Source organism: Thalia democratica, chromosome 2 (assembly GCF_965202585.1).
Source record: "Thalia democratica chromosome 2, ktThaDemo2.hap1.1, whole genome shotgun sequence".
In the NCBI taxonomy this organism is placed as follows: domain Eukaryota; kingdom Metazoa; phylum Chordata; class Thaliacea; order Salpida; family Salpidae; genus Thalia; species Thalia democratica.
The window spans coordinates 73,924,118-73,948,723 of record NC_139166.1 but is presented as its reverse complement, the minus strand read 5'-3'; the positions used below and the strand labels follow the sequence as shown (position 1 = coordinate 73,948,723).

Sequence of the window (24,606 nt, the reverse complement as noted above, 5' to 3'; positions counted from 1 at the left end):
TAGTAAGGAATAAAAAAATCATCAGGTTCTTATAAACTTATTCATCTTAAGTGTATACATTTTGTTCGTTTTTTTTATTTAGTTTGCCGAGCATTAACTCTGAATCATTCTTTTTCAAATACAACGGAAGGTTTTATTAGAATAATACTTTAAGAACTAGTAAAACTTTTAAAATTAACGATAGTTTAATTTAAATAATCACAAATGTACATGTACAGTTAAAAACATCTTGTACAAAATTAAAAACATTAAACTCAAAAGTTTGATATTTTACTTTTTAATGTAATATTAAACTTATCATATAATTGTTATAAGTAAGAAGAAAAGACTTACATAACACTAACTTTTAACAAGTTGTATTTAAAAAATATTTTGGCACTATTTTTATAAAATAGTTATTTTTTCATGTAACTTAGATGTAAAGAATTTTATTTATTAAACTAGCCTCGTATAGCTCGAAAAAAGAAACAATATAAGTCTTTTATACGAATAGCTTGGTGTATTAAAAGCTCGTTTTAAGTATTTAAAATAAAATTTATAAAATATTTATAAAGAATTTTTAAGTGCGAATTTTGTGTACTACTGAAGAATACACTTGTCTAAAAAGTGCTTTTTTTTAAATAGATTTAAACTATACTAATAAAAGTAAGTACAGTAACCTCTCGCTAATCCGGCCATATCGAACAAGCGTTTTTGTTATTATGACTAGATAAGTACAAAACGTCGTTATTCTTTAAAATACATACCCATTTCACATCATACAATACATATAAACATTTGAACACGAGATTTTATGCTAGTTTTTATCTACTTTAATTGTTTTTAACGAACCAAACAATTAAAACCAAAAAAAGATTTTTTGTAAAGTTTAAAATCTATTTAATGAAAATAAATCACACCGTAAACTATTGAATTTGTATTGGTTTTAAAGTGATTTTAATTATAAATTAAGTTAACTTCAATTAACGGATTAAAAACAAACCGGATAAGCGAAGAACAACTGTAGATTATTTACTTTATATAAAAGTTAATATACTTTTGTAATAGTTAATAAAGCCGATTTTTCAAATCAGTGACTTCGAAAAGTATAAATGTGAGTAAAAAAAGTCACTAAAGAGAATTATGTGCGCATTAGGTTACTATGCACGTATAAAAACAGCTAATTCAACTTTATTAAGTTTCATTCGATTACATATAGTTTAGAAAGAAGCCTATAGAAAACGAACAAACTTTAAAAAGAATTGGATACAAACAGACCTATTTGAATTGTTTTCATTACTTACTTTACACTGTAAAAAATGGATCAAGTAAAAATAATGACCCCAATGTCATTTATATTTTTGTAACTTTAGTTTTACAACGAATGCAGTCCTAAAAATCACAATTTTGCATTTATAACTTAACAATAAGCAATAAAAAAATATTTTAATATGATTATAAACTAAAACCAAAAAAAAAAATGTAAGCTTTAGTATGTCAACTTTTTTTAAAGCATATTTTTAATGATCATTTAAATAAACTACTGTTATTTTTGCAGTGATAAAATTACAAAATAAAGTTTTAGTACTTTTTTAAATTTTATTTTGAGATTAAAAAATATTTCTGATTGAGATTCTTCAAAGCTACCTTTATAAAAGAGCTTAATAATTCGAGTCTGCAAAAGAGTGCTCAAGCTAATAACTTGCGCTTAAGTTTTCTTTTACTCATTTCAAGCAGTGGTCTTTACGTTATTCACTTGTGCATTAAAGTAATTTTGCTGTGCACAGAACGTTTCGTAAAGAAAAAAATATGATTTGATTGTTTTTATGTATTATAAAATTTTAGTTAAAATAAAAATCCAAAGTTTTAAACACATAAACAAAAGAAAGACACTAAAAACAGTTTTTTTTATTTAACCACATAATCTCTCGTTTATTGAGCAGTGCACCACCTTTTATATAGTTTCTCAGTAAATACAGACGCTCAAAAATAAATTGAGTGTTTTATAGTAGAAGTAAACGCTTTGACAGTCTAGTGTGCACAGACGTTTTCTAGTAATTAGTGTGCGCAGCTTCTGAAAGTTTGAAAATGTGTCGTGGTAGCAGATATTGCCAACTTGAACGTACCATTTTTGTAATTACCTGTATAAAAGATGCAAGAATTATAGACTGTAATGTATTTAAAGAAGTTCAGCAAAGTACGCCTCGCGGGTTCTGCTTGTAATTACATTTTACTATAAGTTAAAATATAATTCTGTCTTAAGAATACAATGATAAAACAGCTTTTATTTTATCTTTATTAGCATTAGGTTAAAGGAACTTTTTCATCAGTTATTAATGTCAAATACAGCTTAATAAGTACCAACGAACTAATTTAGACAAAAAATAAAAAAAATAAGCTTATTCTACTAGCTGTTAAGAACTATTTATAATGATAAAAATTTTTACTTAATTTCAATCAACTTTTTTGGTCAAACATTTCAAAAACCATTTGATTTTGTCGGTCAAACTTTTTAAAATTTAGAAAAACTCAACATTAAGTGTATAGACAATTTTTAAACAAAAACAGCTTATCGTGATCAAAATTTAAAATAAAATCACAGCGGTTACAAAATTACAATTACAAAATGATAAAAAAAAACTTTAATAACTTATAAACTTCAAAACCATTAAGCGGAAATGTAATGACTACAAAAGAAAAATCAACTAAAACAATAAAAAACTAAATAATCAAACAAATTTTATTTAAAGAATAAAACAAAAAAACTATTAATAAAAAACGAGTTTAGTATTTCAGTTCTTGGACCCGTCTACTTTTTGGTAGGTGAGCAGCTTCTTCCTCTTGCTGGACGATGACGCAATTACCAAATTGTTGCGTTTCCTGGCAACGTTCAGGTCTGAACAGCTCCTGAACACCGCCCTGTTGAATTAACCTTTTCAGAGTGATTAGTTTATTTAAACAATTGTGCTTTTGATTTAATTAGTTTTAACTTTAACACGTCGTATTGAATTCTGATTTTACTGTAATGTAGTTGTGGCTAGCAAAATCAAGTTTATGGAATTTTTCGTTGCGTTGTAATTTGTAAAGGTATTAGGTAAAAATTTATCAAGTAAGAAAGTTTAATTATATAAACTCTAAATCTTTAATAGAAAATGTAATTAAAGTTAAAGCATAATAACACCAGTTTAACAAGGGTATAAATAAAACTCTTTGTATGCGTTTAGTTTCTTTTAATTTAAACTTTACAACAAAATATGAATGAATATTATGCTTTTAGTGACATGTAGTTGTTTTACTAAAACCTATATTCATTATAAACTTATAGTTTGTATATTATAAAATTTAGATAATTTATCAAATAAAGACCTAGAAATTAAATTTTATGGAAGAATCAGGGTTACCACTGGTTTTTGAAAGTACACACTATTTGGTCTATTTTTAGTTTAAAGTTATGTTTATGGTATGAAATTGTGTTTATTGGTATAACAACATTGCAAATATTTTGTGAAGCTATTTTAAATAATTTCTTTTTATTCAAAAACTTTTTGATGATGACAGAAAAATTTTTTATATGTGAAAGAACTTTTGTGACAAATAAAAATTTTACAACTTAACATGTAAAAATTGTTTGAAATTCCAGGTTTTTTCAGGATTTTTGTTCAAAATTCCACAATTTTTCAGATATTTTTTCAAAATTTCTCAAATTCCAGGATTCCAAGTTTTGTGAACGCTGAATATTATTAAAACTAACTTATTTCTAAATACAAAAAAGTTTTTCTACGCAGCTGAAATACTGTAGAGCTTAGTTTTTAAAAAGACCATAATAATTTTGTTCAAGTAAGAAATGACTTTATTAAAATAAACAAACTTCTATTCAACCGAGGGTCTCGATTTGGAGCAGTTTGATTGGCTGGTTTTAAGTCACGTGACGCGGATATGGATGAATGAAACTTTAGCTCGTTTGAAACATTTCTGCTGATCGAATCACTCAGTTCGTACTCTCTACTAGCCTGAGAAATATTATCATTTCACAACAACAGAAATAAGTTAAAGTTTTAAGTCGTACTTTTGGTATAATACACAATGCTTCAAGCAATAATAATGAATTCAACATAAAAACTTTGTTGATTTTTTTGAAGCACAATATATATAGTAATATTTTCAAAAAGAATGACACTTAAAGTAAACGTTACTGAAATTAGAACTAAGAATATAAATATTTTAAGCCTAAATTATTTATAATTGATTAAAAGCTAAAACTTACAGATAAAAGTATAATTTTTTTATGCTCAAGCTGTTTACTACATGAAAAGTAAATACTAAATAGATAGGAAATTAAATTAATGTTTCCTAGTTTTAAAAATAAATCTATTAAATTTTAATTTAAGAAGTTTTAGTTAGTAATGTTATATCTGTATTTCTTACTAAGTACGTTTTTTACTTTTGATTTTTTAATTTAGTTACAAATCAACCACACACGACTTTTAGTTGCATACAGTAATTATAGACACATACAAGTTATAGAAGTACGGTTAGAGACTTTAAGTTATTCGTATAACTTAGAGAGGATATGGTGCTTTAATTTTACTTCTTAATTCAAAGGTTGGGGTTTAAAATATATATATTAGAAGTAATTGCATTCAAAGACAATTGTTATCTTTGTAAAAATAACACGTTTGGTAAATTTGATATGAAGCAAGGTAGATGTCAAATTTGCACGAAGACGCTTTTGCACGAGCAGACAATTTTACGCGGAAACATTTTTGCACAGGTTGAATTGTTTTTTTTTTTTACTATCACTGTCACCCCTGACCCTTACTTTTTTTTTAATGGTTATATATATACTTTTTTTTTATGATTTTAACTATCACTGTTACACCTAACCCTTATCCTCGGTCAGTAACTTTTATTTTATTTTTTTATTAGTTTATCTTTTAGTTTTTCTTTTTCTGTTTTTTTTTATACAATTTTTTCTGTTTTTTTTTTAATCTCGTGCAAAAATTTAACTTGTGCAAAATTGTCTTCGTGCAGTTTAGTCCCCTCGTGCAACTTTGTTCCCTCGTGCAACTTTGACCCGTTCCCATGTAAGCAAATTAGTTAGCTAAACGTTTTAAATTGAAGCTAAATCAATTTTTAAATATAAAAATTAAAAAAAAGCATCAGGTTAGAATGCATAAGTTAAAACCGGCTAGTTTAAAAAATACAGGTTAATTTAGGCTAAGCTAAAAATTAAAACTAAAAGTGCCTAGAACGCTGGACTTTCAATGTATTTTTTAAGTTTTAGTTTATATCTTAAGTTTTTTTGGTAAGAAAAATATCTCTTTAACTATATACCAAATCTGTAACTATTCAACTCTTTCACTTTAAATGCTATAGTTTAAATCTAAGAAGTATTTTTACTTTCGTTTCAATTTTATTAAGAATAGTTTTAAATGATGTCATTTAAGTTTTTTCATGTTTTAGAACGGTTTAACTCATAAATATATCTTAAAATAATTTACATACGATAAGGTACATTTACAGCCTTTTATATATTAGATATTCTATATAAATTTTTAACAAAATATTAATAAAACATTTCAAGAGATGGCTAATCTACAATATCTTAAAATAATGTTTGTTTAAATCTTCAGTTTTATAAGTCAGGGTTGTCAAAGGTTCCTTAAGTTTTTTTTTTCCATGTTTCTAAATTTCTTCCAGCTTTTTAAAAGTACAAGGGTATTGATCTAAATTCAGAACAAAATTAAATAAAAGGTAAAAAAAATGGCTTAAAAATTTTGAAACAATTAACGAAATATTGTATTTGATAGATTTTCATACATATTCAAAATTTCATTACTTTATATGTAAAATTTGTTAAAACTTCTAGGTTTTTCTAGGTTTATTTTGCCTAATTTGTAAATTCTAGGTTTTTACGGATTCAAGATTTTTTGGCATCCCTGTATAAATACAGAAACAAAATTAGCTCTTTTTTTGTTTTATTAAGTTTTCAATACGGATTGGATATACATGACATAGCTCTTTTCAGAGTTGCCACTGACTTTTGGCAAATTTTCTCAAGGTTTTCCAGATTTCTTTAAAGTACTTGTTTGTGGGTCTATTTCTAGTTTAAACTTAAGTTTAAGGTAAACAACAGTGTTAAATAGTATAAAAACATTGAAAATATACTGTAATGCTACTTCAAATGTGTTTTTTAATAAAGAAATGTTTGATGGTGACAATTTTTTTTATATCTGTATGGTATATTTTTTGTGTCAAATCAAAATTTTTCTACCTAACATGTAAAAATTGTTTAAATTTCCAGGTTTTTCCAGGTTTCAAAGTAAAGTGGCAACCCTGTCTTTTAAGAAGGTGAAAATTAGTTATGATAAATTTTATTATGAGCTTATAAAAACAATAATTGTTTTAAAATGTAAGACTATTCTAACCAATTTACTTATAGCTTTAAATGTTTTTGTAAAAACCTTTTATTTTAGTTTTGTTAAAATGATTCAACTTTTTCCTATTACTCGACTGAACTATTGTCGCTTTTGTAAGTTTTCGCTCAACAATAACTTTAACATTAATTGTTTTCTAATAAAATTTATATGTTTTTTGGTAACAAAAAAGTACTTATTAATTTTTTTTTTTTACAAGAGATTTTTTTTAGCAATTCAAAAATTTATATAGTTTATTACTAATAACAACAAAACAGTTAGAAATAGTTTTATGAGTTAAGTAACATACAAAGTATGTTAGAGTAATTTAAAAAAAAACTTATTAAAATTCATGATGTGTTTGATTTGTAAAGAATTGTTTGTTCCAGTAAAGAGTTTATGTTTGTCTTTATTTAATGAGCTTGTAAATATATTTTGAAAAATAACTCGACGGTCACTGGTCTTCGTGGCGCAATCGGTTAGCGCGTTCGACTGTTAATCGAAAGGTTGATGGTTCGAGCCCACCCGAGGACGTTTTTTTATAAAACAGCGCTATTTTGACGTCATAATGCTCATATTCACGTATTTGAACGGATATTAGTTGAAATTGACGTGTGGCCGGTTAGCTCAGTTGTTTAGAGCGTCGTGCTAATAACGCGAATGTCGCGGGTTCGATCCCCGTACTGGCCACATTTCCTTCCTTTTTAGTATAGTGGTGAGTATTCCCGCCTGTCACGCGGGCGACCGGGGCTTGATTCCCCGACGGGGAGGTTTTTGTTACTGTCTGCATATATAAATTTTATGTCTTTTGAAGAATGATTAAAATTGAACTTTTTGTTATAGAACGGAATAATTTAGTGTATTATTATGAAGTTAGTAATCAAACTATTATATTAAATTATCACTTTGAACTATATTTTAATTATCAATAAAGCAAAATAAAATGTAAGCACTCTTTTAGCATACATTAAAGTTGACAAAAATTTAATAAATTTTTTTAGAATTTTGATTATTTTCCAGTTTTGATAAATTTGTTCCACAATATTTTATGTTCAAAGTACAAGTTTTTATGACCATTTTAACTGTAAATAATATCTTGAGATTTTAAAGGTAGTTTAATAATTTACATTTACTAGAAATACATTTTAAAGCAACTAAAAATATTTATTATTTCTAAAAAACTACATTTTTTAAGAAAAACATATGCCAATAAAGTTCAATTAAAAATCTACCGTTGTGGTTTTTATTAATAATTTTTTGAATCTAGTTAGTGCATATATAATTTTTATGTTTTTTGTAGGATAATAAAATTAATTTTTTTATCGAACAATATAATTTAGTATTTTACTATTAAGTTGATAGTTAGATTATTGTATTAATTTATAACTTAATTGCTGTTTGAGCAAAATAAAATGTAAGAATTTTTTTAGTATTAATTAACGTAGACAAAATTTTTAGAAAAATTGCTGTAGGTTTTTTGATCTAATTCCAGTTTTTATAAATCTATTCCAGAATATTTTAAACTCACAAAAGTCAGGAAAAAACAAGAATCAAAGAGACAAAAGTTAGGCAAAAAACGGGATTTTTGAAAAAAAAAAAGTGAGGAAAATTATTATAAACATGCTCTTTTAAGAAAGTTTATCATTTGAGTATAGGGTTTTCAAACTCAGACTAATCATTCTTATTTTTCTTTCCAGATTAGTTTAGAATACTTAAGTAAATTTGTTATACGTATATATAATATTTAAATTATTTCAATGTTAAAACAAATATATTTCAAAAATTCTTGGCTTTCTAAAAAAACCGGAATGGCTCATTAACGATGACGATAAAAAGTATATTTGATGCAATTGATGTTCATTAGGGCAGAACTATAGTTACGGTAATATTAGAGTTTTGAGCTAAAAAAATTACATTTGCCAAATACATCATACTTTATTCTTTTAAGACTTTATTATTCAAACTAATTTGCTAAATTTGTTTAGGCACAAATACCACAAAAACTCCCTGTGCAAGATTTTAAGGAAATTTGAAATTTTTGAGAAACTTTGAACTTGGTAGAATTCAATTTTCTGAGGATTAGCTGGAAGGTTTTTAAATGTTCCAATTATCACAAAAACACATTGAGCACAATTTAAAGAAAGTTTTACAATGGATTTTCTTAATTTATTGAACAAAAAAAATTACTAAAAGTAATAAAAATTACTTGAAATGAAAAATAAGGAAAATTACATAGAGAAATCAGAATGTTTTTCAGCACTATCTGTGGCAACCTAAAATTTAAACTTGATATTAAAAAAGTATTTTTTAATTAAAACTTACTAATGTACTTTAAAGAAACTTAGCATGTATTTTATTTCCAGAGAAAAATATTTTTTTCATTAAGTTTTTTCAAGACCTTTTCATAAGAGTTTTTTAAAGATGTAACATATATAGTCTTATTTGCTAGTTAAAATTTAAGTTTATTTTGACTAGACGAAACATGAAAAATGATAAAGCTATACTAACAGCATTATTATTGTTTATTGAACGACAAAAAGTACGCTCAAAAGGTTTGGTCCAAGGACCTGTTGTACAAAAAAACTTTCGGTTATCGAGCCATACACCAGAACAGTTTAACGTCATGCCCAGGACAACGTCATATTAAAATGTCTTGGATCCGGATCCGGCGGGTTTAAAATTAAAATATAGATTCTGACCAAAGATAAAATCTGACCGGTTCTGGACCCAATTACTAAAGAAAAGCAATAGTCATTTTTATGAAAAAAATTCCAATTTAATTAAAAATTAAATTAATTTATAACAAGAATGTCCCTGGAAAAGACACAAATAAATCATCTAGCATATATAAATTCGCAGTATTAGTATTTTAAAAACATTTAAATGATGTATATTGTAGGTTTTAAAACTAATATAATTTTTTCTTGTTGCTATCGAAGTTACAAAAATACTTAATGAAAAACACAACGGTAGATTTCAATTAAACTTTATTGGCATTTGTTTTTAGTTGTAGTTTTTTAGGAAAAAGAAATATTTTTAGTTGCTTTTAAATGTATTTCTAGTAAATGTAAATTATTAAACCACCTTTAAAATCTCAAGTTATTATTTATAGTTAAAATGGTCAAAAAACTTGTACTTTGAACATAAAACATTGTGGAACAAATTTATTAAAACTGGAATATAATCAAAATCCTAAAAGAAATTTTATTAAATTTTTGTCAACTTTAATTAATACTAAAAGAGTGCTTACATTTTATTTTGCTTTATTGATAATTAAATTATAATTCAAACTGATACTGTAATATAATAGTTTAATTACTAACTTCATAATAATACACTAAATTATTCCGTTCTATAACAAAAGTTTCAATTTTATCATTCTTCAAAAGACATAAAATTTTTAAACGCTCAGTAACAATTTATATACAATTCTCGTCGGGGAATCGAATCCCGGTCGCCCGCGTGACAGGCGGGAATACTCACCACTATACTAAAAAGGAAGGAAATGTGGCCAGTACGGGGATCGAACCCGCGACATTCGCGTTATTAGCACGACGCTCTAACCAACTGAGCTAACCGGCCACACGTCAATATCAACTAATATCCGTTCAAATATGTGAATATGAGCATTATGACGTCACAATAGCGCTGTTTTACACAAAAACGTCCTCGGGTGGGCTCGAACCACCAACCTTTCGATTAACAGTCGAACGCGCTAACCGATTGCGCCACGAAGACCGGTGACTGACGAGTTATTTTTCAAAATATATTTACAAGCTCATTAAATAAAGACAAACATAAACTCTTAACTGGAACAAACAATTCTTTACAAATCAAACAAATCATCAATTTTAATAAGTTTTTTTTTAATTACTTAAACTTATTTTGTATGTTGTTCAACTCTTAAAATTATTTTTAACTATTTTTATTGGTATTTACAACTTTATAAAAAATCTTACTGCTCAACGTTTTTTCAAACAAATTTAATGAATAGTAGTTAATAAATCTAAAAACTTTAAATGTACCTTAGTGCAAATAATTTTATTTCAAAGTTATTTTTTGTCCTATCCTTACAAAACAACTACAGCTCAGTCAATCGAGAAAAATAAAAAAGTTTATTTAATTTAGAACCAAGCGTTGTAAAACCATCTATAGTACTTAAGCTAGAAAAAATTGTTTAGTATAGTTTTTAGTTTGACTTTAAACAGTTTGTACTTAAGTGTTTTTAAAAATAAATCTAATGACAAATACTTTTCACCTTCTCAAAACAGCTATTATCCAAGCATATACAGACATTACTGTACAGTTCAAAAATTTATAAAACGAACAAATCATGATATCTATGTCTATAGTTTTATAGTGAAAACTGATTATGTAAATTAAGATAAAAAGTACTAAAAGCTATTTTAAAAGTTACATCCACAGTTAGGAATGTTTTTTTAGTAAATAATTATAGTATGTATAACAGTGGTATTCAACATATTCAAAAGTTACTATACTAGGCCACAGTAATTTACTTTAAATTAAACTCTACTCAAACTTCAAAACATTTTTTATGATGTATATAAACAAACTAACGTTTGCAAATTGATTGGAGTTATCCTCGTAATACTGTCTAACTGAAACCTGATCATTAAACTGGATGTCTGCTTCTGGATCTTGTAAATTAACATCTAATTTTTGTGTGTATTTAGTAAGAAATATGTTCTGGTAACCATTTGTAACCTACTCAGTCTATTGTACTACATTAGCTAGATTCTAACAAACTTTCTGTGAGAATCTACAAGTACAAATAAGAAATAAAAAGTTTAAAACTACAACTTTAAAAAAGCTTCAACTTTTTTAAGCCAACATTTATTAAAAAAACATTTTTGTATTAATATTGTAGTATACTCCAAATTTGGTTTTAGAAATTTAAAATATTTTTTGTAAATAGATATGTCGTAAAATTTATTGTGAGAAAATGAATTCAAAAAACTATTGCTTTTTTTTAATCTCTTACTTTAAGAAACAATAAAATTCAAACGACATGCATCTCTGGAATCGTTTAATTAAAATACCTTCAACAATTTCTTATAACAAACAGTTTTTAAATTGATATATTTAATGAAAGTTATTTACAAAAAATGTTAAAAGTATTGCTTTAAAATTCGACAGTTTTACATGTCTTATGAATTAGTTTTTTAATTAATCTCTTACAACAAAAGTCAATGATGAGTTCCTATTTAAAGTATATTTTAAAACTTTTTTTTAATGAACAGTTATTTTCTAATAGTTGTAATTGTAACAAAAAATAAAAAAACAAATAACTCATTAAATTTTCTTAAACTTCGATTAAAACCCGATGGTTGATTATAAAGTTTATTTCTGTTATTTAGATTTGTTAAACTAGAACTGTTTGAATTTAAATAATTTCAAATGTCTCCAACTTCTTTGTACTTTAAAAATCGTTCAACAATGTTGGTTAAATTCAGTAATACTAATTAAAAAAAAAAATTGGAGAAACTGACATAATTATTTGGTAAACTTTATATATTTTAATATACGCTTGTAAATTATTAAATATATTTTCAAGTAAGATGATTAATCTATAAAACATTGTAATGAAATCAATATTTGGTTTTATAATTTAAGGCGTGTAATAAATATGGGAATTTTTGTAAACATTCTCTAAGCTTTATCTAAACAATTTTCCCAATTTCCAAAACTACATTGCATTGTTTATTCGAAAGAGTTATTTTCTATCTAATGGTTACGTAAGAAAAGAAGAATTTTCTTTGCTTTTGATATAAAAAGACAACGTTTTGAAAGTTTTTGGGCATTCGGCAGTGATTGGTTTGCTATTATGTTGTGCTATAAACACGTTATATTTAATAAATGAATGCTCCTTTTACTTAATTTCTAAAATACTTATTAGTATTTCTTTGATCATTTATAAACAACTGTAGTTTTAGTATAGTGTGATGTAGTTTTAATGTATCTTTGTGTTTTTTAGTTCATGTGTGCTCAAATCGCTAATTGTCCCTGCTTTGTAAATAAGAGTACAATTATTTACAAATTAATTATTTAGTAACACTGCGAAGTTTAAATTTGGGATAAGCACTATGACGTTTGCTTAACGACCAATTTTTAATACAAATGCAGTTTTGTTGTAGCAGCGGCAGTTATTACAGATGAACTCTTGTGGATGACACATCAACATCCTCCTACCTTGAATTGAATTTTTGAGTGGAATTCAGTTAAGCGTTTGAACTGTTATTAAACTGTGTTGCTCTAAAAGAAAGTACCAAATAATAGACTGTTTAAATCTGCGTTGCTTATTAAATTATTCTTTTAGCTTTATTAACTTTTTGTACAATTTCACTTGATTTAGTATGGTTTTATAAATAAAACTTTTCATTAAATACTGTATATTAAACTTTGCTGCGTAACTTGTAACCAATCGTTTATAACTTGAATTTTCATTTAAGTTATCATTTAAGTGGTCAGACAATTGTTAAGAACGAGATTTATTTAAGTTAAATTTATAAAACTTTGCGTTTGAAACTGAAGTTCAGTTTATTGAAATGTATTATAATTCAAACTAAAACAATATTATTTTTAAACTAAACAAAATTGACAAGGTGGAAGCACCTGCAATATCGATTGGTATGACGTTTTATTTCTTTTCCTATATACTTCAAAAACAAACTTTTTTTCATTTAACAAGATTGATAATTGGAATTTTTTTGACTATATACTTTTTTTTTGTTTCGATATACAACTAGCATCATTTAGAAGGAAGTATTCATTTGAAAATGCTTCGTACTTTGGGTTGTGCCGTGGAGCTAAATTAAACTGAAACGGATGAGTTCGTCCGTAAGCAATACTTGCCTTTGTGCGAAAGTATCCCGGTAATATCACTCAATTTTGTGCGAGAACATTGCGGTGAAATCTTTCTTTTTTTTTTCTGGGAAAGACTCATCAAATCGACGAATTCCACGAAATTAATTTACTCGGTTGACGTATACAAGTCAGTTAATAACTAAGATACTTAATATATAGAATAAAGAAACTTAAATACTTTTTAATTTAAGAAGAAAATTTAGGTCTGAGCTTGTACATATAATGAAATTTTTTTTTCTAGAATGTGTTCTACGTGAGGTTACTTATCAATAAGTAGACGGTGAAGCATGTTAGCAGATAATTAAAAACCGTAATTCGATTATTTTTTTTTCCTGGGGATGTCCGCACCAGACTTGGTAAATAGCACTGTGTTTAGTGTTAAAACTTCCCCGGCAGTGGGATTCAAGTTATTATTTTACTTAACTTCAATCCTTTTGGCGAGAATTTTTCACACTAAACTTAATCTGATCCGCACTCTGCCAACCAGAAATGCCCTTAAACCAGTCAATATGTAGTTCAACTAGTAGTCACCCCTGGACTACTTTGGTGAAAAGCGAAAAATTAGAACTCGCAATTATGTCTGTAATACTAAAAACATTATTCAAAGCAAATTTTCACATATCACTTTAGGTAGTTTAGAATGCAGAAATAAAAATAAAGTTTGTTCGTCTTAAATAAGACAATCGTTTATAAAGAAATAGTAAATGAGGCATGCGACACGACTCAAATAGTATGAAATATACTTGTTAGTGTTGTTTTGAAGTTAAAGAGTTCATGTTTTTTTTTTTTTATATTAAGGACCATTTAAAAAAAATTTGTTAATTGAATTGAATTAATTAAGTTATTGTAAAAGTAAAGTGTTTGTCTACTTAGTTAGGTTAACTCAATAAAAAACACTTATAAAATATATAATCAAACCGCACAATTTATAGCAAAACAATAAACTTAGATGAATAAATATTTTTAATTGACAGTATATTACTTTTGCTGTTGCAATCTTTTTTATTATATTAATTTTATTTCGTGGGTGAAAAAATAAGTCTTCGTTTTATAACAAAATTATTAATTTAATGGAACTGTTTTTTTAACATGATGAAAAATTAAATAAACAACTTAATTTTGAGGTAGAGAATAAGAACTAACAAAAAACGTATTGCTTCTTTTAAAATGACAAATAACTCATCAAGTTTCTAAATACTACAAGTTATTATAATATAAAATGTGGAATTTTTACACAAATAACTTTGTTAACATAATAATATTAAGAACCTTTATTTTTTAAAATATATGAATATTTTTATGCATTATTTACTTAATTTTAATTTTATACCAGCCAATACGACTTTTATTTAAGGTATACATTTTTTTCAAGTAAAAATGTGTTTACAATAACAACGTTACCATTAGTTAAAAGAATAGCCGCGTCGACTTTACTTTATATTACTTCAACTAAACTATGTATTCATACAAAAACTTAAAAAGTTAAACAATTTATATTAAACTTTAAAAACAAGTTTGTTACTTATTTGTATTTAACTACAAAAGAAGAAGTTTCATTAATTTGTTTGAATAGAATCTTTGTAAATGTTACAGACTACTTTTTATTTTACAATACTTATTCAATTCATTATTCAACTGCATATTTCTTTATAACTACTAATTAAATGTCTGACAATATAGCTTTGAAATATAAAGGTATAAATTTAATATAGTTCTTTCACACATATTAATATTATAAAACACATATTATAAAACAAAAAGTATTAAAAACCTTTAAAATTAACAATACAAAAAAGAAAGAAATTTTTAAAATATACTAACCTTAATATACTAATACCGGTTGAAACATATTTGAACGTGCTTGTATTTACCAACTAAAATTTATAAACGGGTTTTGACATGATGCATTTGATGTTTTCAAAATAAAAAATGCTATAAATGAGTTAGAAAGTATATAAAAATGAAATTCAAGTGCTAAACTGCATTAGACTACACTGCACGATGTACTACAAATGTATGTTAGATTGTATAAAACAAACAAAGCAGTTAGGCTGATATTTTTAATATTTGAAAGCTGTTAAATCTTAAAGGCACGTCTGGAGTAGCAACACAAAAATATATTTTAAACTCTTAATTAAAAATAAGTTTGTATAATGAAATTGATTTGTTGTGCTATTGAAAACTTAAGTTTGTAAATTTTATAAAATTTTATATGGATTTGCTTAATGGTTTTGATAAAACAGTACTTGAAACAAAACTTTCATGTTTAAACTATTAAAGCGTTTTAATCTAAAAATATTGTTCAACTAAAATGTTTCGTTTGATATTTCGACAATAATTTAAAGATAATAAAACAATAAACTATGAGTATTCCTATATATATTTGTTTAAATAAAAATACAACCAACGAAAAAATATTCAAACTTGAAATTAATTTATCATTTGGATAATGTATAAGACTAAAACTATTTTGTAATAACCCATAATACTTTACTTTAATACTCATACAATCTTACATGGATTGTATTTAGCTTTATTTAAAACAGTTTTACCGATTTAGTTTTTTTTCAATACAGAAGTTTAAAGAGTATGTAGTGTGCATATTTTATGTACATTATTTTAAACTGATTATTAATTCGTTATAGTTTTTATGTAAAAAACGTTAAATGAGTGTTAAAAAAATGTTTAAAGTTTTAAACTTATAGTAGTTTAACTTAACTTAAAAAAACTTTATATAAATCTTTTGTTACATAAATAGTTGTAACCTAAACATTTACTTTAATTTATTATGTAAACAATATTTATTTAGCGATTTCTAAGTTATTTGCTTTTATAAATGAAGTTGAGAACTAAAAAAATACTTTTTTTTTAAATAAAGACTTTTAGTTGTCATTAAAGTTAAGCATTTGAAATATTTAAAGTGTAGTTTTAGATAGTTTTTCATAATTAAAGTTCAAGCATATTAACGTTTATTAGATTTCAGTATTTAGAACTCCTTTTTTTTTAAGTTCAAAAGCACTTCTAATATAATTAATAAAAATTTATTATATTTTTGATTAAAAACAATGTACTAATACGTTGATTTAAGAGGTTTATCTATTAATTAAAGTGTATAACTTTCTTCGCTCAATTCTTTAATTGTTATTCTATTTACTTCACAGTAATAAGAATTTAATTGTATTTTAAAAGATAAATTACAGTTTAATTTTATTAATTTTTGTTTACAAATACCGAAATTTAATTTAAACTTATGCGGTAAACTATCATTTTTAGCTTGTATTTTAAAGATATCTCACATAAATAAATACAACATTAAAACAAATGATTAAACTTTCAACTAAATCGAAATAAGTCAAACAAAATTCTAAGTATACTATTTTTAATTTAAGATGTTATATATGTAGTTTACTATTTTGCAATATTTTATAGTTTTGAATAAAACTAAACAAATTATTAAGTTTTATTTAATTTTTATTCTAGTTTGTTTGATTCAATAGCAGAGTTTCGAAAAATACAGAGATAAAGAGTTCATAGTACTGAATAAATCTTTGTATTGTTATAAAATGATATGCTCGAGTAATTGTGTGGCAATTATCGTATGAAAATATGGTAATTATGGTTAAAATTACAAGTAATTGTAAAAAAAAAGAAATTTTAAAAAATTTAGCAATGCTTGCATATCAATAAACAAAGTCTAACCTTTTTATTAAAAAAGATTTGTCTAAAACTTTTTAACAAATTAAAACAGATCTAATGTATTTTAGATTCTACTAAAAAACTAAACTTTTTCAAATTTTTATTTTTTTAAACAACATATTTAAAAAAAAATTGGTTTAAAAAAAACAATACTTTAAAAGTCGAAACTACAAAAATACTTTAAAATGCTGTTAAACTACAATTTATATTTTAATAAAATAACGTTTTTTTTTAGATTATACATAATCAGAAAAAAATATAAAAAAAGTACTAGGCTTTTAATTTATTTTCAGTGTTTTTCTTTATGTAGAAGTTTTTTATACTAAAGTTGGTAAATTGAAAAAACAGTGACAACAGGACTGTTTAATAGCTTTTATTATGTTTGCTTCTAAATTTCTGCCCTGGTAATTTTGGCAAAAGTTCTTTTTCAATTATTGGATTTTAGCCATTTTCTACTGAACTGGTGAACACAACTAACTTATATTCTTCTTTTCTTAAGTTGAGGAATCAACATGGTGAGTAAATAACATGTATTTAAATAATTTAATGTATGCTATGTTAAATTTATGAATAACTTAATATCAAGTTTTTATAGTTAGTTTAATTTTTCATGAGTAAGAAATTTTTATTAGTTTTTTCTATGACTTAAAGGTTGCTTATATCAATCAAGTTGTTAAATAAATAACTTAAACTTTTAAATTTTATTATGAAAATTTTTGAGTTTTTTCTTAAAACTATTAAGTTAACTGTTAAATGATAGCAAATCAACTACTGTTCAATTATTCCAAATTTTAGTATTTTAGTTAATGAAAAGTCCATAGGTTAATATTTGCTGAGGTTACTTATTTCTCATGGTAATTATTTGAGTTGTTTTCATAAGCCAAAAATAAAGTTTGTCCAAGTGGTCTTAATCTAATAACAGTTTTCATCAGTCTTATGGGTAATTTTTATTAGTTTGACCCTACCAATCTACATCACCTTAGCAATTTAGAATAGGTTTTATAACAAATGAAGCTTGCATATTAAAAATAAATATTCTGAAGCATTAATTGACACATTGAACAAGGTTTTGGGTATAAAATTTTCTCTAATTCAAAATTTAGTTCAAAAGCTAATTATTTGATGGTTTATCATAGTGGCACTTTTTTAATAAAATTTCATTTTCACTAGTTGTAAGCAAGTTTAAACAGCAAAATTTTATTTATGCTTGAATGTTGCAGGTTGAATGTATATAAATTGTATGGTAAATATGCAAAATTTTAAGTAGTTACATTTTTGCCACTGATTTACACACTAATTTTAAATAATAATCCATTCTAGTTTTATTCAATCACTACCATTGTTTACTGATAGGTTGGCTTGTAACACAATTTTACAATTATAAGTTTTCTAATACATAGCTTTTAGAATTAATATGAAATATTTGTTAATTGAGTAAAGAGGCTATAGCTAGGTAAATCAAAATGTTAATCACAAATCTTAAAGCTCATTGATGACACCAGGCATTTGGAATGATCAAGTAAAACTGCAAGTTATTTGCAGTTTAACTAAATGATTATATCCCTATACCTCAACTTAATCCTCTGAGAGCTTAATTTGACATTGTAAACTATGACATACATATTATTTTTTTTTTAAACTCATGTATGTTTTAGACCGCTTCAAAGAAAAAGACCAGGAAGCATAGAGGACACGTCTCCCATGGTAATGGACGTGTAGGTTAGTATACAGAGTTATTGTTTTTAAGAATATATACCTTTGTATATTTAACACTTATTAGAAAAATCAACAACAGTTTTTTTAATGATTTAATCAAAATTTAAGATAGCAAGTTAATCATTCTTTGCTATTTAGTTATAATAATTAAATCTACATTAAAAAAATGATTTACAATTTTTTTATTAGCTGTTAGTATATTTTGATAATAAAATTGTCAATGGGTTGTCCCAAGTATTTATAGTAATTTTTTATAGATTTTTTTGAGAAGACAAACCAAATTTTTTGTCATATTCAGAATTTACTAAATGATTTTCCCTTCCAATTTTTTAATATGATGCAAATTGTAACTTGGCTAAAATCAAAGTTGTAAATTATTATGCGGTTTTCTATTCATGTTATATATTGTTAAAGATGTGTTTTAGAAATTCAACCATATTAAACTAATTAATGAATAAACAACTATCTAGTACTAAAATCATTAAATAGAAATTAATATAGTTTGAAATATCAAAGTGACTTGTGAGAACATATTAGAAGTGAACCAAACTGCTAAATAAAGTTATTTAATATTTAGTTAAAATCAAGTATCACTGTTGATTATCAGTTACCAAAGTATATTAGCACAAGATTTTTCAAGAACTATCTATATAAATTAGACTTAAGTAAATACATGTGTTTGTTATTTTAAAATGTTTAGTGATCTGGTCAAAAATGCAAGATTTAGTTAAACTTAGTAAAAGTTGAACAGCAATTATTTTAATACAGTTAAAAAAATTCTGTCTTAATGTATAAACATTAGGATGAACAGAAATAATTTTAAAATTTTAATATTGAAAAACCACAAACAATCTAAAAACAGTATTTAACTAGATATTTTTTGCATTAATATTTTTTGAGCCATAGCAGCACAGTAAAATAGCTTTGTTTATTATTTCTAAGCTGAAGTAAACTGATTAAAACAGGTTTAATAATTTTTAACATAAATGGTATATAATTTTACTGATGAAGTATAAAATTAAATCTAAAATTACAATTGTATTTTGTTTATACCCATCTTACTTATTTAGAAGTTTTTAAGGAGTAGCTATAGATTCCCACTAGTTTTTTAAGTAGGTTGAGAAACTTGCAATTAGTTTGCATAAACCGATTTAAAAATTTTTCATACCTTTATCCTTAACCCACCATGCCCAAACATCTAATCAAGAATTGAAGTTTTATTACATATGGATAAAAAATTAGATGAGAAAAAGTTTTTTTTATGGAGTTTCTTAAGATACACAAAAAATTAGTAAACATCTGGAGCTACAAGTCTTAATGTTAAATGGATTTTTTTTACATAAAAAGTACTTCAATAAAAGCAAGTAGGAAAGTTCTATAAAAGAGATAAATTATGGTATTAATTTAGTAAGTTTTTAAATATCAAAGCACCATGCGTTTCTATATATTGCTGTTTATCAATATGTTGAGAATATGGGAGCTGAAATCAAAGTGATGTATAAACAGGGTGTGCCTTTTTCATGTAGAGGTCATGTCTTTACAATACATCAAACATTTTTTTACAACATAATTAATATATTAGTATCTTATCTTAACATAATAATTATACCAGATAAAATAAATTAACCTAATAATTATATTTTTTCTTTGTTTGGAACAAACAGCACCTTGTAGTTACTATAGTACTATATACCAAGTCATGTCTCTATGATACATCTTACATTTTTTTAAAACAAAAACACATAATATTTTATTGACCTATCACAGTTAACAATTAACTACAATTTTTTGAGCATTTTCCTCATTAACATCTTGTACTTATATAGAATAACAAATAGTCCCTTGAAATAAATTGTTTTTTAGCTGTATCATTAGAAAACATACTTTTTATCACTTATATTTACCTTGTTAAAGCTCAGTTTTACTAATTTTAGTAGAACATTAGTGGTACTAAAATAAATATTTATTTTATAAGCAAACATTGACTTCTAATTATTTCTAATTAAGTTCAAAATTGACTATGCAGTAGATGTAGTTTTTGTTTGTTAACAATCGAACAAATATCTATTTTGCAAAATTTTAACCAGCAACACTTTTTCAGGTAAGCACCGCAAGCATCCTGGAGGTCGCGGTAACGCTGGTGGTCAACATCACCACAGGATCAACTTCGACAAATACCATCCTGGATACTTCGGAAAGGTCGGTATGCGTCATTTCCACATGAAGAGGAACCAGGATGCTTGCCCCACCATCAACATTGACAAAGTGTGGTCTCTGGTCAGTGAACAGATGAGGACCCACTACGCCACCAAGACCGACAAGGCCCCAGTAATTGACTGCGTCCAAGCTGTAAGTAGCAAATTTGTTTGACTCAAGCTTAAAACTTTTTGGCCATCAATATTTATAGTTGTTCTGATATTGTAAGCTCAAAATTCTTAGATTTTATTGAGGAGCATATAATGGAATCTAAATTAGTCATTTAAGTTAAGTAATGGCATATTTTTTTTGAATAATTTACACTTAAATCAGTTTTTCTTATCCAATATCAAAAGAATAATCAAAATGAGTATTTAACCATATATGAGTATTAAGTAATACTTTCTGTTAACTACAAGCAATTGATTCTGACTTTTTATTTTATAGTTACATGATTCAGTTTTTAAAATAATTACTGATTTATTTCTGAAAATAATATAAAATTTACTGAGAATTTTTGTAATGTGCATATTCTTAATATATATTCATATATCTGCTTAACTTTCAATTATTTTTTATCACTTATTCTTAGGTTCCAAGCTGTGTTTTGCAAAAATTTTCAAAATGTTTTTTAGGATTATGTTTTGTATTTAAAATCTCTAAAAGTCAAGTTTAGATACAAATTCATAAATTTAAATCTTTTTGAATTATTTTTAAGGACAATGAAAAAACATTGTTTTTGCAAAAATAATGTTTTTATTAAATTGCAATTGTTTGCACAATTTGCATTATAATGCTTAAACAACATCAAATTCACTAATAAACATGAAAAGTTAAAATTTAACCAAAAATTGTCTTTTTTAAATGTATTTATTTGCTCGCAGTGTTACTTGCTGTAAAATCAATTTACTGTTGAGTGTCAAGTCGAGCATACAGAAAATACCAGGTGAAATTTCACTTCGCTAGAAAATATTAGAATAAAATGGTATTTTCATGATGTGAGATATCCCACAATATATTTATTAACATACAAAAATTTTCATTTAAATTATATAAGTTTTAACTTTATAACTTATATTAATTGCTTGGTAACTAAATACAGTATTCTATAAGTATAAAAATTTTTAAATGTGATACAATTGTCTTGTATAAATATGTATATTAATAAACCTTCAAACTTTTCCAAATGTGTGCCATAATGCTAGTTTTTTCTTCAAAATTGTTTTTATATGTATAACGACTTTAGATTAAGACTAACTTAAATAAATTTAAACAGGGATACTACAAAGTTCTCGGAAAGGGCAAGCTTCCCGAGCAGCCGGTCATCGTCAAGGCCAGGTTCTTCAGCCGTCGCGCCGAAGAGAAGATCAAGGCCGTGGGAGGAGTGTGCGTGTTGACCGCTTAATAAATTTGTTATGAATTGTTTAAGAGTGTCAATTTGTTTAGTGAATCTGATCTAGCTTGAATAAAAATTTTCTATCAACTCATTGATTCTTTGTAACCGTATCTAAATTGTTAGCATTACTTAGTCTAATTAAGATTAAATTTTAAATATATTTATTTTAATTACGACAAAATAATTTATGTAGGAAAATATTGTGTAAGTAAGTTTAGTAGCTAATTTTATAGGGATAATTTTAAACGCACATATGTTCTCAAATAAGATTAATAAGTAACAAAAAAACATTTGAATCAATTGAAGGTGATAATAAAAAATAAACTCACATTTAGGATGGGAGAAAATATTTTTGCATCCGTTTCTTTTATGAGGTAAGAGCTAAAGAAGTTTCGTTCGCAATTAATTAGTACCAATGAAAAAATGCTTTTGATTAGTTGAGTTGTAATTAAAAAATTTAAAAAGAATGAGATTAATAAAATGTAACTAGTATAATGAAAATCAAAGTAGTATACATAAATCTTTCCCAACTAGCTTTTCTTATGAAGTTGTGTAATTTAAGCAATGGATTCTGTTTTCTAATGAATCTAATTGAAAGCCTGAGTATTACTGGTTCATACTTATTGAAATATTTGAAACCTGTTGAAATAGAATCAAAGTTTTCTTATTCAATAACAATTTAAATAAAAAGAATGAATAAAACTTTTCCATGTTGGACTTAAACTGAAATACACTGACCATTACTTACAATCCTCGAATGGTGCTCGCAGGCTTAAATACATACATTTTGTAGATAAAAACTTACCATGTCACCTTTCCAGATCTCTCGTAAACTATACGTCCCTTTTTTTTAATTTGCGTTAGCTGATTGTGAGTTACAGTATAATTGCTATCTTGAAATTTCCATGTTTTAACTAAATATAACTTTCGGCGTCCCAACTAAAACATTCTTGCGAATATACCAACTTATACCCTTTATTGGCTGGCAGGAGTTTGCTGTCTTAAGCAACATCCTTTAACAAGAATCTATGAAGTACACAAATCCGATTCAGTTAATAACAAATTAGTTGATGTATATTCATGGCATAAAACAATTCTGCATTGATACCTCACCGTTGTATTGTTTCTAATGGAAAGTTTTGAAAATGTGTAACTTAAATGATTTGTAGCAATAACCTTTTTTTTTTGACACATTTCAGGGAGCAATCAGTATAAGTTTCCGATTTAAGATTTTAATTTTTAACCCTGTAATACAAACCCGAAATAATATAGTGTAAGTTTGTTTTCACCACCTTGCTAGATTTACAGGGTTGCCACTCGGTCAGGAAATCAGGAAAAGTCAGGAAAAATTTTAAAAAATGACAAAAGTCAGGAAAAGTCAGGTAAAAATAGGGGGTTTTGAAAAAAAGTCAGGAAAAGTCAGGAAATTTTATAACATTTAAAAAAGATTCAGATTTTTTCAGTTTAAATTTACAAAATTCCTTTTTTTTCAAAGCCTTCAAATGGTAAAAATTCATTAAAAGTCCTTTAAAGTCAGAAAAAAAATCCAAAATTTTCCTGGAAATTTACCAAAATATTTAATTTTATTTCTAATACCTTCACCTGGTATACATTAGTAAAATATCCTTTATAAAACTGCCAAAATTTTCTTTTAACATATTGAACAAGCAGATTTTGTAAGCTTTTTAGTATTGATGTCTGTAGCAAGGACACTTCCATAGTGAAACTGTGATATATACACAAAAATTGTAAAAGTTCCTTATATGTTATTTGTTTATCTAGATACATTTATGCTAGGAAATGCTAAAAAATTGTATCTTTTTTCAGATAACTTGTGTTTAAAAGGTGATAATACAAGTATTTTGCTGATAGAGCTGTTTATTTCAAACATGAATCATACACAGATGGTTTAAGTGATGTACTGGAAGTTTTATAGAATTCAGCAAAAAACTGTTGTTTTTAACCTGTATTAAAATTAGATTGAAAGCTTTATATAGTTTCAAGTGTTAGATTATGTATTTTAGAATAAGTTTAATTTAAGAGTAAGATTTAGAAAAGTCAGTAAAATTTTGATAAAAAGTCAGGAAAAAGTCAGGAAAAGTCAGGAAATTTTTCTGAGCTTGATCAGTGGCAACCATGGATTTAGTATTTGTATCGTCCTCGTTTTTTGTGTACTTGTGCAATCTAAAGTCGGTTATCCTTCAGTACGATAACTAACAAAAACAGTGAAAACCAACCTTCACTATATACTCCAGGGTCGTTCTAAAGGGTTTAATATCTTATAGAAGTTTGAAATGCATACTAAATCTTCTGGGGTTTTTA

At 25.6% G+C, this 24,606-nt stretch overlaps 1 protein-coding gene and 3 non-coding genes across 4 annotated transcripts; 2 read left to right on the top strand and 2 right to left on the bottom strand.

Annotated features, from left to right (window-relative positions):
• The first annotated feature begins 6,855 nt into the window (after positions 1–6,855).
• Positions 6,856–6,929, top strand: Trnan-guu (transfer RNA asparagine (anticodon GUU)). Its single transcript has one exon. It is a non-coding gene; the product is annotated as a tRNA-Asn (tRNA).
• A 2,974-nt stretch (positions 6,930–9,903) lies between these two features.
• Positions 9,904–9,977, bottom strand: Trnai-aau (transfer RNA isoleucine (anticodon AAU)). The gene has a single exon. It is a non-coding gene; the product is annotated as a tRNA-Ile (tRNA).
• Positions 9,978–10,059: 82 nt separating this feature from the next.
• On the bottom strand, positions 10,060–10,133 carry Trnan-guu (transfer RNA asparagine (anticodon GUU)). Its single transcript has one exon. It is a non-coding gene; the product is annotated as a tRNA-Asn (tRNA).
• Positions 10,134–17,423: 7,290 nt separating this feature from the next.
• LOC145830203 (large ribosomal subunit protein uL15-like) lies at positions 17,424–22,371 on the top strand. The gene is made up of 4 exons (XM_082938122.1): positions 17,424–17,491; positions 18,632–18,695; positions 20,794–21,041; positions 22,165–22,371. Exons 1-4 carry the CDS (start codon positions 17,489–17,491, stop codon positions 22,291–22,293), a joined length of 444 nt encoding a protein of 147 aa, XP_082794248.1. The 5' UTR covers positions 17,424–17,488; the 3' UTR covers positions 22,294–22,371.
• The last annotated feature ends 2,235 nt before the right edge of the window (positions 22,372–24,606 follow it).

Excerpts from the sequence above, each read along its gene's own strand:
- LOC145830203 (XM_082938122.1), top strand. Across the intron at positions 18,696-20,793 it reads CCATGGTAATGGACGTGTAG|GTAAGCACCGCAAGCATCCT; the intron begins GTTAGTATACAG and ends ACACTTTTTCAG. Across the intron at positions 21,042-22,164 it reads TAATTGACTGCGTCCAAGCT|GGATACTACAAAGTTCTCGG; the intron begins GTAAGTAGCAAA and ends AAATTTAAACAG.